The sequence below is a fragment of the Schistocerca gregaria genome, chromosome 2 (assembly GCF_023897955.1).
Source record: "Schistocerca gregaria isolate iqSchGreg1 chromosome 2, iqSchGreg1.2, whole genome shotgun sequence".
NCBI lineage: Eukaryota > Metazoa > Arthropoda > Insecta > Orthoptera > Acrididae > Schistocerca > Schistocerca gregaria.
Window position 1 is genome coordinate 509,559,748 of NC_064921.1, and position 14,424 is coordinate 509,574,171.

A 14,424-nucleotide genomic window follows, 5' to 3' on the forward strand; every position below is an offset into this window, starting at 1 on the left:
TAATTTGTACATGTGGAACGAAGAATTAGAATTTGTGTGTGCCTAAGCATGGCAAGAAACCTAGCAATGAAATATGGTTCTTAGAATATGAGATAATGAGCAGGCCACAGGACTCTTGAAAGATGATGATATATAAAGCAATACAAGTGGAGACCCCAAGCTGATAATAGTCGCAGTGAATGTACGAGGAATACTGTGGTGTAAATATCGGGGAAAAATGAATTTGTTAAAGCTTAAGGGAGACTGGAAGCTTGGATGAAATCTTGTTGCAGTGGGCAGATATAAAGTAGATGATAGACATGTTCAAGGATTTGCTAGGAAGTAGCTATAGAATTTGATGTAGTAAATGTGCAGTGTTTGCAAGTCTAGTATAATTTTGGGAGTGTGACACTTATTTTATAAAATGATGGTGGAAGTAGTCATGGTGAGGTATTGGGGATTGGATCTTTCCCATGGAGAGGGGGGGGAGGGGGGGATGTAGTGTTGCTACCTAGTTTTAAGTAAATCTCTTAGGAATTTGGAAAAAAGCCATTGTAGAGCAATGAGTTAGCTACCACTGGCCATTAAGCATAATGTGGTGACATAATTGTTATAGCAACATGTACGGGGGCTAGCCATGCTTGGCGAAACTTGCACAGTGCAGCAGTAATAGCTGCAGCGGGCAGCACCGTGTCACTACACCATGGCAAGAATCATGTCATGAGCTCTATGACTGGATGACTGGGTCCCAGGTAATAGTGCAACAAAAGCACCCTGAAACCATATAATAACTAAGAATAATGAGGCCTGTTCATTCGGAGTCCAGCAACAACACCAGAGCTATGCTAGACGATGAGACGACTGGGCACCACCAGCTGCAGTCATCGTTTCAAGACCAAGTTGGGGTAACTGTATATGATACTAAGTCCACCCTGTGGGCCCGAAGTCAGCACCACAAGGTGTTTGCACATGTATCATTTGTATTGACCACCAGTCTGTCACTGGGGAAAACTGGTCCATCCCTCCACCACTCACTCTGATTGGTGCCAACAGCTGATGCCCTCTACACTGGTACAACTACTAAAGACCTGACTTCGATCAGTTATAGAAGGGAAATCCCAAAAATCACTTTCTTACAAAACTGGTACCAAACAAAATGTGCATAAATTATGGATACATGCATATTATAGCTATGTTTGGTATCTTTCTACTTACAGCCCCGAGAATGTAGCACATCCCTATTGTATCAAGATATGAATTAGAAGCATATTACAGGCTTTTGCTATTCTCCTTTAGCAGTGGCTTATGCATGAGCTGAGGTTTGAAAGAGTAGTAAAACACCCTAAACATAATAAAATGTAAATATCATAAATATATTAATGTTTTGAAACTGGTATGGACAATGTAATAACCTAGTACTTCAGCTCACATTATATAAAACTTGTTGAACTAATAAGGCATTTGTATGTAGGAGGCAGAACCCAAACTGACATGTATATAAAGCGTGGAAAGAAAACTAAGACCAGAGGAACACACTATGCACTTTATATTCCTTTATCCATTTTCCCCCTGTCAATTTTGTTAAACAGATTTGAATGTCCTAATAAAACAGCGTGAAACAGTTAAATATTTTGGAATTCCTTCACTAGTGTTCAAATTTTTTGGTGTTCAGAGACACAGCATGAATTAATACTTATATGGGGTAAGGACATGACTAACCGTTCGGACTGAGGGTGCTGCTGGTGCTATTGGTACCATCTTCACAGCCTGCGGCTGCGAGCGTACTGTTGACATCGCTAAAGGCCTGGTGGTGGCACTGACTGCCGTTGCAGACAGCAGACCATCAGTGGATGCCCTAGCTGTACTTGCCACTGTTGATGTACTGCCACTTGCGGTGCTGACGAGTCGCACATACTGCAACTGTGATACATTGATGTTTAACTTGCTTTCAAACTAAACTGAAACAACATAGGCAAGACATAACAAAATTTCTGGCAAATGGAATAACTGTTGTGTTACTGCTATCTTTCCTATGACTTTTTGATTAAATGTAACAGATCAGAGAGCACTGTACTACTTTATACTAACAACTATAAAATGCATAATGAAACACACACACACACACACACACACACACACACACACACACACACACACACACACACACAAAGAAGCTATATCAGAACGAAATTGCTATAAAACAATATGTTCATTGTTTCAAGTGAAAGACTGTTTCTGACCTAGGCGATTTTTCTAAGTTAAAAATACTGTTCACATTGTTGTTATTTTGAATGATTCTAACATTCAAATAGCACTTATCAATATTCTCACAAAATGTCTTTTACCTTAAAGTAATTAAATTTTAAAAATCATTCAATTTCCAGATTTTGTTCCACGATCAAAAAATGCTCTGTTATTGGGTTAAGTTCAGGTGACATCACACGCTAGAAATAAGGCAAGTGTTTTTCTGTATTACTTCTGCAAACCATTTAGGTATTTAATGATCGAGAAATAAAAGTTTTCAATTCAAGTAACAGTGGAAAGAAATTTTGTAAAGGCTGATAGATAGTGGAAACCTTCCGAAAATTGAGGCATTTGTGGTCTCTTCATTTTTCAAAAATAACCCAGATTTTTATGACACAGAAGCAAGAAATGTGGAAACTGAATTGCATGGTGACTGGGTTGGAAGTACTGTGACACAGCAATATGTCACAGAATTGTCTTAAAACTGAGGAAACCTGGAACTGGATTATTCACTCGGACCATACTGAAAAGGTTTCCCAGAGCAGCTTGTGAAGGCCTGCACAAAAAGACACAGCAAAAACTTTTTCATTCAGAAGATAATTCTGTTTGTTAATTGCTGCTGTTGTTGGCATAACCGCACTGTTTTCCTGGTACCTCTCTTGTAAATTTCCGTATTTTGAGACAGTAATAACACTTGTCGGGAACTGCACAGCATCACTGAATTTGTCTTCAAAAGCTTTAAACATTGCAGTATTTCTGTTTCTCCATATCATTGATTTAAACCACTGGTAAATTATGTATATAAAATATAGCTGATGCAGCAGAACCTTACACTATCTGTTGGTCTACTGCATAGTTAACTGCTGCAGAAACACTATGATTTAAATGTGCTTAAGCAGGACCAACTTCCATTTTATTGTAATTCCTTGGTCTAATTACATTTCCTGGTAGGTTCCAGGCAAAATTCAATTTTTCTCTTGGTCAAAATCATACAGCTTTACAATGGGCTCAATGGAGACAGTTGGAAGTGGCTTATTACTGCCTTTAATGACTAATTTGGAAAGAATAATGTGGTCAAAAATTGTTAAATGGATTCTCAAATTCTACAGAATAAGAACTCCTTCAGGCATGAAATACATTTTCTTAATACTGTCCCTGTAATTCATCTCAAAATGATCAGGTGCAAAAGGTGCTAAAATGTAATAAGATATACAAAATAAAACTCTTACATAACTGTATTTATGTATAAAGTACACTTCAAAAGGCAATAAAATTTAACGAGGGAAAAAATCTTGCTCCCAATGGGGATCAATCTTGCGAGCATTGTATCAGAAGTCCAGCACCACACATATTACACTACAAGTGACAAAGTGTTGATATGGGGCATTTACTTATACGAAAATGATCCTCACAGGAATGAATACATGCAGTAACCACTACCACCTCTATTGTACCTCAACAAGAAGGTTGCAAGCACATTTCAAGCACCTTCTCAGCCTTTGGAACACCCGAACAATTTTTCAGGAGTTTTCATTGATGTATTTGTACAATGTGGTACTATACACCTTTTATAACCCACTTCTCGATATGTAAATTCCAAAACAAGATATCACAGTGAATGAGCTTTACAAAGTAGGAGCAATGTGCTACCCAGTGACATCACAGGGTCTCCTGGTTCAAACGGAGCATTTTGGGGGCTTTCAAATCACTAATTTCATTTCCATTTTTTAAATTTTTTATTAAATACTGAAATTCATGAAACGAAAAAAGTATGTTATGAGGATGAAATGACATAATTAACCATTGAAGATGATTCCCAGAAAGAGTCGAATACCCTATTGTAGTGTTGCAGAACATGTCCGCACATCATCTGAATATGAACATTATAATTGGCCTGTAGCTGCACAGACTACTGGGCCAAAGGCAATGGTGGGGGGAACCACTGGGAACGACCACAATGAGTGAAGAGAGATAATCAATTGTTTCATTTTCCCCATGCAACATAAATTTTATGGTATTTTGCACACTATCACATACTTTTGCTGCAGACTCTGTGTTTGCAGACTATTAAGTTAGCATTCTATGTACGACAAGGGTAGTAATGTCAAACACTGACTAAGAGTTCACAGACAACTGAGGTGGTCGTCCACAAGTGATGGATGCTTACGAAGCATGGGGGGAGGACGCATATTCTGTGCATAGGCCAAATTATCGTGTACTTATTCTGCCAGCAGTACTGGAGTTAGTTAGTTAGTGTGTGTGTGTGTGTGTGTGTGTGTGTGTGTGTGTGTGTGTGTGTGTTGTGTGTGTGTGTGTGAAAATGGGATACAGAAGATCAAGAGATACACACAATACACAGAACATTCAAAAGGAATAAACACAGAAATAACTTAACAAATTATGCTACAGAAACTCTGAACAAAGGGGCCAAACTGCTGTAAAGTGAGAATATGGCACAAATAGAATAAGGAAGGGTCCATGGATCTTGCAGTTGGTGAGGCGGCTTGCGTGCCTCAACGATACAGATAGCCGTACCGTAGGTGCAACCACAAAGGAGGGGTGTCTGTTGAGAGGCCAGACAAATGTGTGGTTCCTGAAGAGGGGCAGCAGCCTTTTCAGTAGTTGCAGGGGCAACAGTCTGGATGATTGACTGATATGGCATTGTAACACTAACCAAAACAGCCTAGCTGTTCTGGTACTGTGAACGGCTGAAAGCAAAAGGAAGCTACAGCCGTAATTTTTCCCGAGGGAATGCGGCTTTACTGTATGGTTAAATGATGATGGCGTCCTCTTGGGTAAAATATTCCAGAGATAAAATAGTCCCCCATTCGGATCTCCGGGCGGGGACTACTCAAGAGGACTTCGTTATCAGGTGAAAGAAAACTGGCATTCTACGAATCGGAGTGTGGAATGTCAGCTCCCTTAATCGGGCAGGTAGGTTAGAAAATTTAAAATGGAAATGGATAGGTTAAAGTTAGATATAGTGGGATTAGTGAAGTTCGGTGGAAGGAGGAACAAGACTTCTGGTCAGGTGGCTACAGGGTTATAAACACAAAATCAAATAGGGGTAATGCAGGAGTAGGTTTAATAATGAATTAAAAAATAGGAGTGTGGGTAAGCTACTACAAACAGCATAGTGAACGTATTATAATGGCCACGATAGACACGAAGCGCATGCCTACTACAGTAATACGAATTTATATGCCAACTAGCTCTGCAGTTGACGAAGAAATTGGAGAAATGTATGACGAGATAAAAGAAATTATTCAGGTAGTGAAGGGAGACGAAAATTTAATAGTCATGGATGACTGGAATTTGACAGTAGAAAATGGAAGACAAGGAAACGTAGTACGTGAATATGGATTGGGGGTAAGAAATGGTAGAATTTTGCACGTAGCATAACTTAATCATTGCAACTTAATCATTGCTAACACTTGGTCAAGAATCATAAAAGAAGGTTGTATACATAGAAGAATCCTGGAGATACTAAAAGGTATCAGATAGATTACATAATGGTAAGACAGAAATTTAGGAACCAGGTTTTAAATTGTAGGACATTTCCAGGGGCAGATGTGGACTCTGACCACAATCTATTGGTTGTGAACTGTAGATTAAAGCTGAAGAAATTCAAAAAAGGTGGGAATTTAAGGAGATGGGACATGGATGATAAACTGACGAAACCAGAGGTTGTACAGAGTTTCAGGGACAGCACAAGGGAAAAATTGACAGGAATGGGGGAAAGAATCCGCCACACACCATTGGGTGGCTTGCGAAGTATAAATGTAGATGTAGAAAGAAATACAGTAGAAGAAGAATGGGTAGCTCTGAGAAATGAAGTAGTGAAGGCAAGAGAGGATCAAGTAGGTAAAAAAACGAGGGCTAGTAGAAATCCTTTGGTAACAGAAGAAATATTGAATTTTATTGATGAAAGGAGAAAATATAAAAATGCAGTAAATGAAACAGGCAAAAAGGAATACAAACTTCTCAAAAATGTGGTCGACAGGAAGTGTAAAATGGCTAAGCAGGCATGGCTAGAGGACAAATGTAAGGATGTAGAAGCTTATCTCACTAGGGGTAAGATAGACACTGCCTACAGGAAAATTAGAGAGACCTTTGGAGAGAAGAGAACCACGTGTATGGATATCAAGAGCTCAGATGGCAACCCAGTTCTAAGCAAAGAAGGGAAGGCAGAAAGGTGGAAGGAGTATATAGAAGGTTGATACAAGGGCGATGTACTTGAGGACAATATTATGGAAATGGAAGAGAATGTAGATGAAATGGGAGATACGATACTGCGTGAAGAGTTTGACAGAGCACTGAAAGACCTGATTCAAAACAAGGGCGCGGGAGTAGACAACATTCCATTAGAACTACTGACGGCCTTGGGAGAGCCATACCTGACAAAACTCTACCATCTGGCGAGCAAGATGTACGAGACAGGCGAAATATCCTCAGACTTCAAGAAGAATACAATAATTCAAATCCCAAAGAAAGCAGGTGTTGACAGATGTGAAAATTACCGAATTATCAGTTTAATAATTCAAAGCTGCAAAATACTAATGCGAATTATTTACAGACGAATGGGAAAACTTGTAGAATCCGACCTCGGGGAAGATCATTTCGGATTCCATAGAAATGTTGGAACACGTGAGGCAATACTGACCTTACAACTTATCTTAGAAGAAAGATTAAGGAAAGGCAAACCTACGTTTCTAGCATTTGTAAACTTAAAGAAAGCTTTTGACAATGTTGATTGGAATACTCTCTTTCAAATTCTAAAGGTAGCAGGGGTAAAATACAGGGAGCAAAAGGCTATTTACAATTTGTACAGAAACCAGATGGCAGTTATAAGAGTCGAGGGGCATCAAAGGGAAGCAGTGGTTGGGAAGGGAGTGAGTCAGGGTTGTAGTCTCTCCCCAATGTTATTCAATCTCTATATTGAGCAAGCAGTGAAGGAAACAAAAGTAAAATTTGGAGTAGGTATAGTAGGTATTAAAATCCAGAGAGAAGAAATAAAAACTTTGAGGTTTGCTGATGACATTGTAATTATGTCAGAGACAGCAAAGGACTAGGAAGAACAGCTGAACGGAATTGACAGTGTCTTGAAACGAGGATATAAAATGAACATCAACAAAAGCAAAACGAGGATAATGGAATGTAGTCGAATTAAGTCAGGTTATGCTGAGGGAATTAGATTAGGAAATGAGACACTTAAAGTAGTAAAGGAGTTTTGCTATTTGGGGAGCAAAATAACTGATGATGGTCGAAGTAGAGAGAATATAAAATGTAGACTGGCAATGGCAAGGAAAGCGCTTCTGAAGAAGAAAAATTTGTTAATATCGAGTATAGATTTATGTATCAGGAAGCCATTTCTGAAAGTATTTGTATGGAATGTAGACATGTATGGAAATGAAACATGGACAATAAATAGTATGGACAAGAAGAGAACAGAAGCTTTCGAAATGTGGTGCTAAGGAAGAATGTTGAAAATTAGGTGGGTAGATCACGTAACTAATGAGGAGGTATTGAATTGGATTGGGAAGAAGAGAAGTTTGTGGCACAACTTCACAACAAGAAGGGATTGGTTGGTACGACATGTTCTGAGGCATCAAGGGATCACAAATTTAGCATTGGAGGGCAGAGTGGAGGGTAAAAATTGTAGAGGAAGATCAAGAGATGAATACACTAAGCAGATTCAGAAGGATGTAGGTTGCAGTAGGTACTTGGAGATTAAGGAGCTTGCACAGGATAGATTAGCATGGAGAGCTGCATCAAACCAGTCTCGGGACTGAAGACCACAACAAGAACAACATAATTAGAAATTAAATGACAAAACTGGCAAGCAAGAAGAAGAAGAAGAAGAAGAAAAATTGAAGATATTATTAATTTTATGTTGCTGCTGCATGACTGACAACATTACATTCCCATCAAACTACTTCAGTCTGCAATGTGGTTCAGCAAAGCCCACTAAGCATGCCAATGTCACACAGGGATCCTAAATTTCTGCCACTGTGAGTAAATCGAGTGGAAAGCTGTGATCATAAGCTTGGTCTTTCTTTCTTTCTTTTAACACACTATCTGTTACACGTAAGAGAAAGGAAGGAAGGAAGGAAGGAAGGAAGGAAGGAAGGAAGGAAGGAAGGAAGGAACGAACGAACGAACAATCATATTTTAACACCCACTGGTGGCAAGGTTATCAGAGATGTAAGACATACTTCGACAGGACAAATATGAAAAAAGGAAATATGTCATGTCCTTTACAAAGGAACCATTCCAGCATTTGCTGCAAGTGATTTAAGTACACTGAAAAAGATAAATAAACAAATAAAAAAGAAAGAAAGAACCTAAAACTGATTCCCACACGGGGACTTGAGGCCTAGTGTAGTTATACAATCCCTTACAGGAGAGTGAGGCACGTACTGGTGACTTCTTACAGACAAATGATAATTGCAAGGAAAGTAATTTGCGTAGTATGAAAATAACAGTACAAAATAGTATGCCTCATATAAATGTGCAGATACTGTGGATTGTTTTAATTTTTACTGTGAGCCATTTTGAGGGATGACATGTCTTCAGCACGAGACGGTAGCTGAGGTGAACCAGTGAGAGGAAATGTCTGCTCGAAGATGGCAATTAGTATTCCATGGATCATTATCTTATCCCAGAGATGTGCAGACTTCCCACGAACTATTAAATCAACAGCAACAAAATCGAACAACAGAAAATCCAGGATGGCCTGTAACAATATTATGGAAAGGATAGTTGCTACTCAGCATACAGCAGAAATTAGCTTTCGGTCGACAAGGCTTTTATCAAAAATAGACGACAGAGGTGCGCGCGTGCGCGCGCACGCACGCACGCACTCACACACACAAAGCTTATTTTATGACAGTCTTTTTGTTGTGCCTATCTGTGACTCAGCATCTCCACTATATGGGGAGTAGCAACGATCCTTTTCATAATATTTTCACACAGCATAAAAAGCTATTGATTTAGAATTTTCAACAGTCAGCAGATATTTCAACTCTACCCAATTTTAACTTAGTCAATGTGAAATGTCAATTATCTTTATTGCATCAAAATATTCGAGGACTGAGAAATAAAATTAATGAATTAATTATCTGCATAGATGAATTAGAGTCTTCACACTCAGCAGACAATCTGCCTCTCTGAACATCATGTGACCACTGGTACAGAACTTTTAAGTGTCACAGGGTTTAGGTTAGCATCTCACTTTTGTACAGCACAAATGGAGAAAGCAGGAGCTGCCACATTCATCAGGAACTGTCATAAATCTAAGGACATAGACATTCATAAATTTTGCCTGGAACAGCATATGGAAGCATGTGGAACAGGAGTAGAATTACACAAAAAGTCCTTCATAATATTAAGTGTATATTGAGCACCCAGAGGTAACTTAATCTGTTCATAAACCACCTTGAAGCTGTATTGGCCCATTTAACAACCAAAAAACACAGAAATAGTGGTTGCTGGCGATTTCAGTGTAGATTTCCTTAAAGACTCTCCCAATAAGAACTTATTTGAGTTAGTAACCCTATCATTCAACTTAATTCCTACCGTAAAGTTCCCCACTAGGGTAGCCAATTACTCACAAACAGCTATTGATAATATCTATGAAAAGTCCAATGAACAAAATTATATTACAAAATCAATAGTCAATGGCCTCTCAGACCATGACATGCAGTTCTTCTGTTAAATGTTAATAGTGGACAGTATATAAAATCTGTTAAATCTGAGCTCAAGAGGGTAATCAATAAGCCAAAAATTGATTATTTTAGGACACTCCTCAGAGACATTCGCTGGAACGATGTTTACAGTGCTCATGGCATGAATGAAAAATATAACACTTTTGCCAATAAAGTGCTTACCTTATTTGAACACTGTTTTCCTCCTAAACTAACCAAGGTTAGAGCAAACTCTACAAAGAAGCCATGGATTGCTCAAGGAATAGGGGTATCTTGTAAAACAAAAAGAAAACTGTGTTAATCCGAAAAAGTTCTGATGTTGATGCTATAGCACATTACAAGAAATACTGCAAAATATTAAAGACTGTAATACGGACATAAAGCAAATATATTACAAGGAAAAAGATAGTCATATCAGATAACAAAATAAAGACAATATGGGATATAGTGAAGGAGGAGACTGGTAGAACCAGACATGAAGAGGAACAAATAGCATTAAGAGTAAATGATACATTGGTGACAGATGTGTATAGTGTTGCAGAACTTTTTAACAAACATTTTATAACTGTTACTGAAAAGATGGGGTTGTCAGGTTCTGTAGATGCTGCTAGGGAATACCTCAGACCAGACATTTCAAGCAATTTCCATAATACGAATTTGACCCTGACTACCCCAGCAGAAATAATTTCCATCATAAAATCTTTAATATATATATATATATATATATATATATATATAACAGAAAGAAACTTCCACATGGGAAAAATATATTAAAAACAAAGATTCCAAGACTTACCAAGCGGGAAAGCGCCGGCAGACAGGCACATGAACAAAACACACAAACACACACACAGAATTACGAGCTTTCGCAACTGGCAGTTGCTTCGTCAGGAAGGAAGGAAGGAGAGGGAAAAATGAAAGGATGTGGGTTTTAAGGGAGAGGGTAAGGAGTCATTCCAATCCCGGGAGCGGAAATACTTCCCTTAGGGGAAAAAAAGGACAGATGTACACTCGCACACACACACACACACACATATCCATCCGCACATACACAGACACAAGCAGACATAACTCCTTACCCTCTCCCTTAAAACCCACATCCTTTCATTTTTCCCTCTCCTTCCTTCCTTCCTGACGAAGCAACTGCCAGTTGCGAAAGCTCGTAATTCTGTGTGTGTGTTTGTGTGTTTTGTTCATGTGCCTGTCTGCCGGCGCTTTCCCGCTTGGTAAGTCTTGGAATCTTTGTTTTTAATATATATATATATATATATATATATATATATATATATAGCGGGTATGATGTTTAAGAAGGGAGATAAAGAAATAGCATCAAATTTCCATCCAATTTCACTTCTGTCAGCATTCTCAAAAATTTTAGAAAAAGGAATGTACAATCGGCTTTATAAACATCTTATCTCAAATAACATACTGTCGAAGTCACAGTTCAGATTTCTAATGGGTTCTGATATTGTGTTGCAGGCAACTGGTTATTTAGTTATCTGTCAAAGCCATTTGACTGTGTAAATCACAATATCCTTTTAAGTAAATTAGAATATTATGGTTTAACAGGAAATGCTGCAAAATGGTTCAAATCTTATATCTCTGACAGGAAACAAACTGTGTTATTAGGAAAGAAACATGTATTAAGCTATCAAGCATCATCCAACTGGAAACTAATTACATGTGGGGTCCCACAACATTCCATCTTAGGGCCCTTACTTTTTCTTGCGTAATTCAATGACCTTTTATCAGTAATATTACCAGATGTTTTGTCTGCCGATGATACAAACATTGCAATAAATAGCAAAGCAAATGTAGTCTTAGAAAGATGGGCTAATAAAATATTTGTGGACATCAATCACTGGTTCCTAGCCAATTCTTTGTCACTAAACATTGAAAAAACACACTACATGCAGTGTCCCACGTGTATACGCCTAACTTACGACTACAAGCAGATGAAAAAAGTGGGATTACAGCTTGATAATAAATTCAACTGGGAGGAGCACACCACAGAACTGCTGAAGCGTCTTAACAGATCTCTGTTTGCAATGCAGATTGCGTCCGACATAAGGGATATAAAAATGAAAAAGCTGGCATACTATGCTTACTTTCATTCCATGTCATATGGGATTATTTTTTGGGGTAATTCATCAAGCCAAACTAAAGTTTTTCAGGCACAAAAATGTGCAGCAAGAGTTGTACTTGGTATGAACTCAAGAACATACTGCAGAAGCCTGGTTAGGGAACTAGGGATACTAACTACTGCTTCCCAGTATTTGTTTATTCCTTAATGAAATTTGTCCTAAAAAATATATCACTTTTTCGAACCAACAGATCAGTTCATGGAATCAATACTAGAAATAAGAATAATGTTCACAAGGATTTAAAGTCACTTACTCTTGTACAAAAAGGTGTGCATCATTTAGGAAAACACATTTTCAATAACTTGCCAGCAGCCATAAAAAGCTTAACAACCAATGAAATTCAGTTTAGGAGAAGCCTAAAGGATTTATTGGTGGCCAACTACTCCTACTCCACTGATGAATTTCTCAGTAGAACCAATTGGTGTGTGTGTGTGTGTGTGTGTGTGTGTGTGTGTGTATACAATCTAACTTCCGCACCATTTCATTTCAGTGAAGTAATGTGTTCATTGTAAGTAAGTATTATAGTAGTTCTATTACATGTTTATTATGTTATAAATAAATAAAAACTTTTTTTATTTTAAATTCAGTGTATTACTGTTTGTAAAATGATTCTTCCATATAGTACTCATTTAAAAAATAAAATTACTATCATTCCACTTGGAACCTGTGGAAGGTACATTAGCTTACTTGTTTCAGTTGTAAATATTTGTCATGTATTATTGTTTTTCTGACATGTTCACAACCTGGAGGACATCCTCAACACAGATCAATTGGAATGAAAGTAGATCTAATCTAATCTAAACAGGACAAGAAAATCACAGATAGACTGAAGATGAACAAGTCGAACAGACTACATGGGGGGGAGGGGGAGTAAAAGAGGAGGTAGGGTGGGGGCGGGTTGGACCACCAAGTCCAGACAGCCGCTGTCTGATCTGTGCAGAGGAGGCACAGAATGATCTGCCTCACCGGGCTGATAAGGTTAAGTGGCCCACCCTTTTAGAGTAAAATGTAAAACTAAGTCAGTCACTGAGGCATTGTCTCCCAGTGTAAGGGGTAGCGAGACAGAGAGATTTAAAACCACTGCAGGGTTGCTAGGTTGGGACAGCCCAGCAAAATGTGGACCACCGTTGAATGGGAATCATGACAGTGGAGTAGGTTCTCATGACAGAGGAGATGACCATTAGTCAGTCAAGTATGGCTGGTGCAGATCTGACAAAGAACAGCAGAGTTCTCGTTAGAGACCTGCATGGACGACCTCCACAGATTTGTAGTCTCCTTCATATCCTGTAGTTCATTTGGTGAAGTCAGAGTGAGCCATTCCGTATTCCAGGTCCCTAAAACTTGAGGCATAATACTGATCGGATGCCTGTCTCTTGAGTATCAATCTCAAGAGTCAGCTTACTGGTAGCCAATTTGGCTAAGCTACCAGTGAGTTCATTCTGAGGGATCCCAACATGGTCCAAGGTCCAGATACAGGTCCCTGTGCATCTACACTGTTCAATGGCATACAGGGAATCACACAGATAGCCATTATCAAGAGATGAAATGAGTCTTTCGGACCTTGTGATAGGTGAAGATGAAGCTGCGGCCAATGGGCATATGTGAGTGAGCCTGGAGGAGAGATGCTAAAGGAAGCAGCTGGAGTTCAAAAATGAGGTACATGATGCGAACTGCGATCATAATCCCTTATCTGGGGCACCATTGTGGGAGATGCATTTCCATGTTTGGAATGAGGAGACAGTAGCTCAGATGCTTAGGTGAGCTGTGAATGTGGGTACCATAACAGACAAGCTGCTGTTGGTGCCTGATCCATAACCTTTACAGATAGGGCTAGTGATGCAATGCACAGACATATGCCCGAATTTCAAACATCTGAACCACCACATGGGGGTGGGGGATGACTACGACACATATGGTTTCACAACGCATTGGTATCATGTTGACCTTTTCAGGCACTGAATCCCCCTCAAAGGCCAAGATGAAGGCACTGATAGCAACGCTGTAGTCCTTTGGTCCCCAGTGGACATGATGAACAAATTGCAAGAGCAGCTCTTGGTGACAAATGATGCTCTGAACCATATTTTGGCTATTATGGTGGTGGTGGTGGGCGGGGGGGGGGGTGACAATCATCAGTACATCTCCCAAATTGTTACAAGCAAGCAGCGGCTGTGAGCAAGGGATGCTGTTTTGATCAAAATTGATGCACTTTTCATTTAAGAGATGGTTACCACTTTCCCAAACTTGTCTTCTATGTTCTCCGCAAAGAATAAGGGCTTTGTGGCAAAGAAGGAATCCCCATCAGTCCTTTTTGCAAACCAAGTATTGTGGGGAGCATTTCTCTGCTTCCCACT

General features: G+C 39.0%; 1 protein-coding gene across 2 annotated transcripts in view; it reads right to left on the bottom strand.

The window, feature by feature from the left end:
- LOC126329139 (protein lin-54 homolog) overlaps positions 1-14,424 on the bottom strand; it is a 236,570-nt gene that overhangs the window by 116,773 nt on the left and 105,373 nt on the right. For both annotated transcript variants that reach the window (XM_049996128.1, XM_049996129.1), the window contains exon 6: positions 1,699-1,899. In XM_049996128.1, coding sequence (XP_049852085.1) covers positions 1,699-1,899 — 201 coding nt within the window. The remainder of the gene's footprint in view (positions 1-1,698; positions 1,900-14,424) is intronic.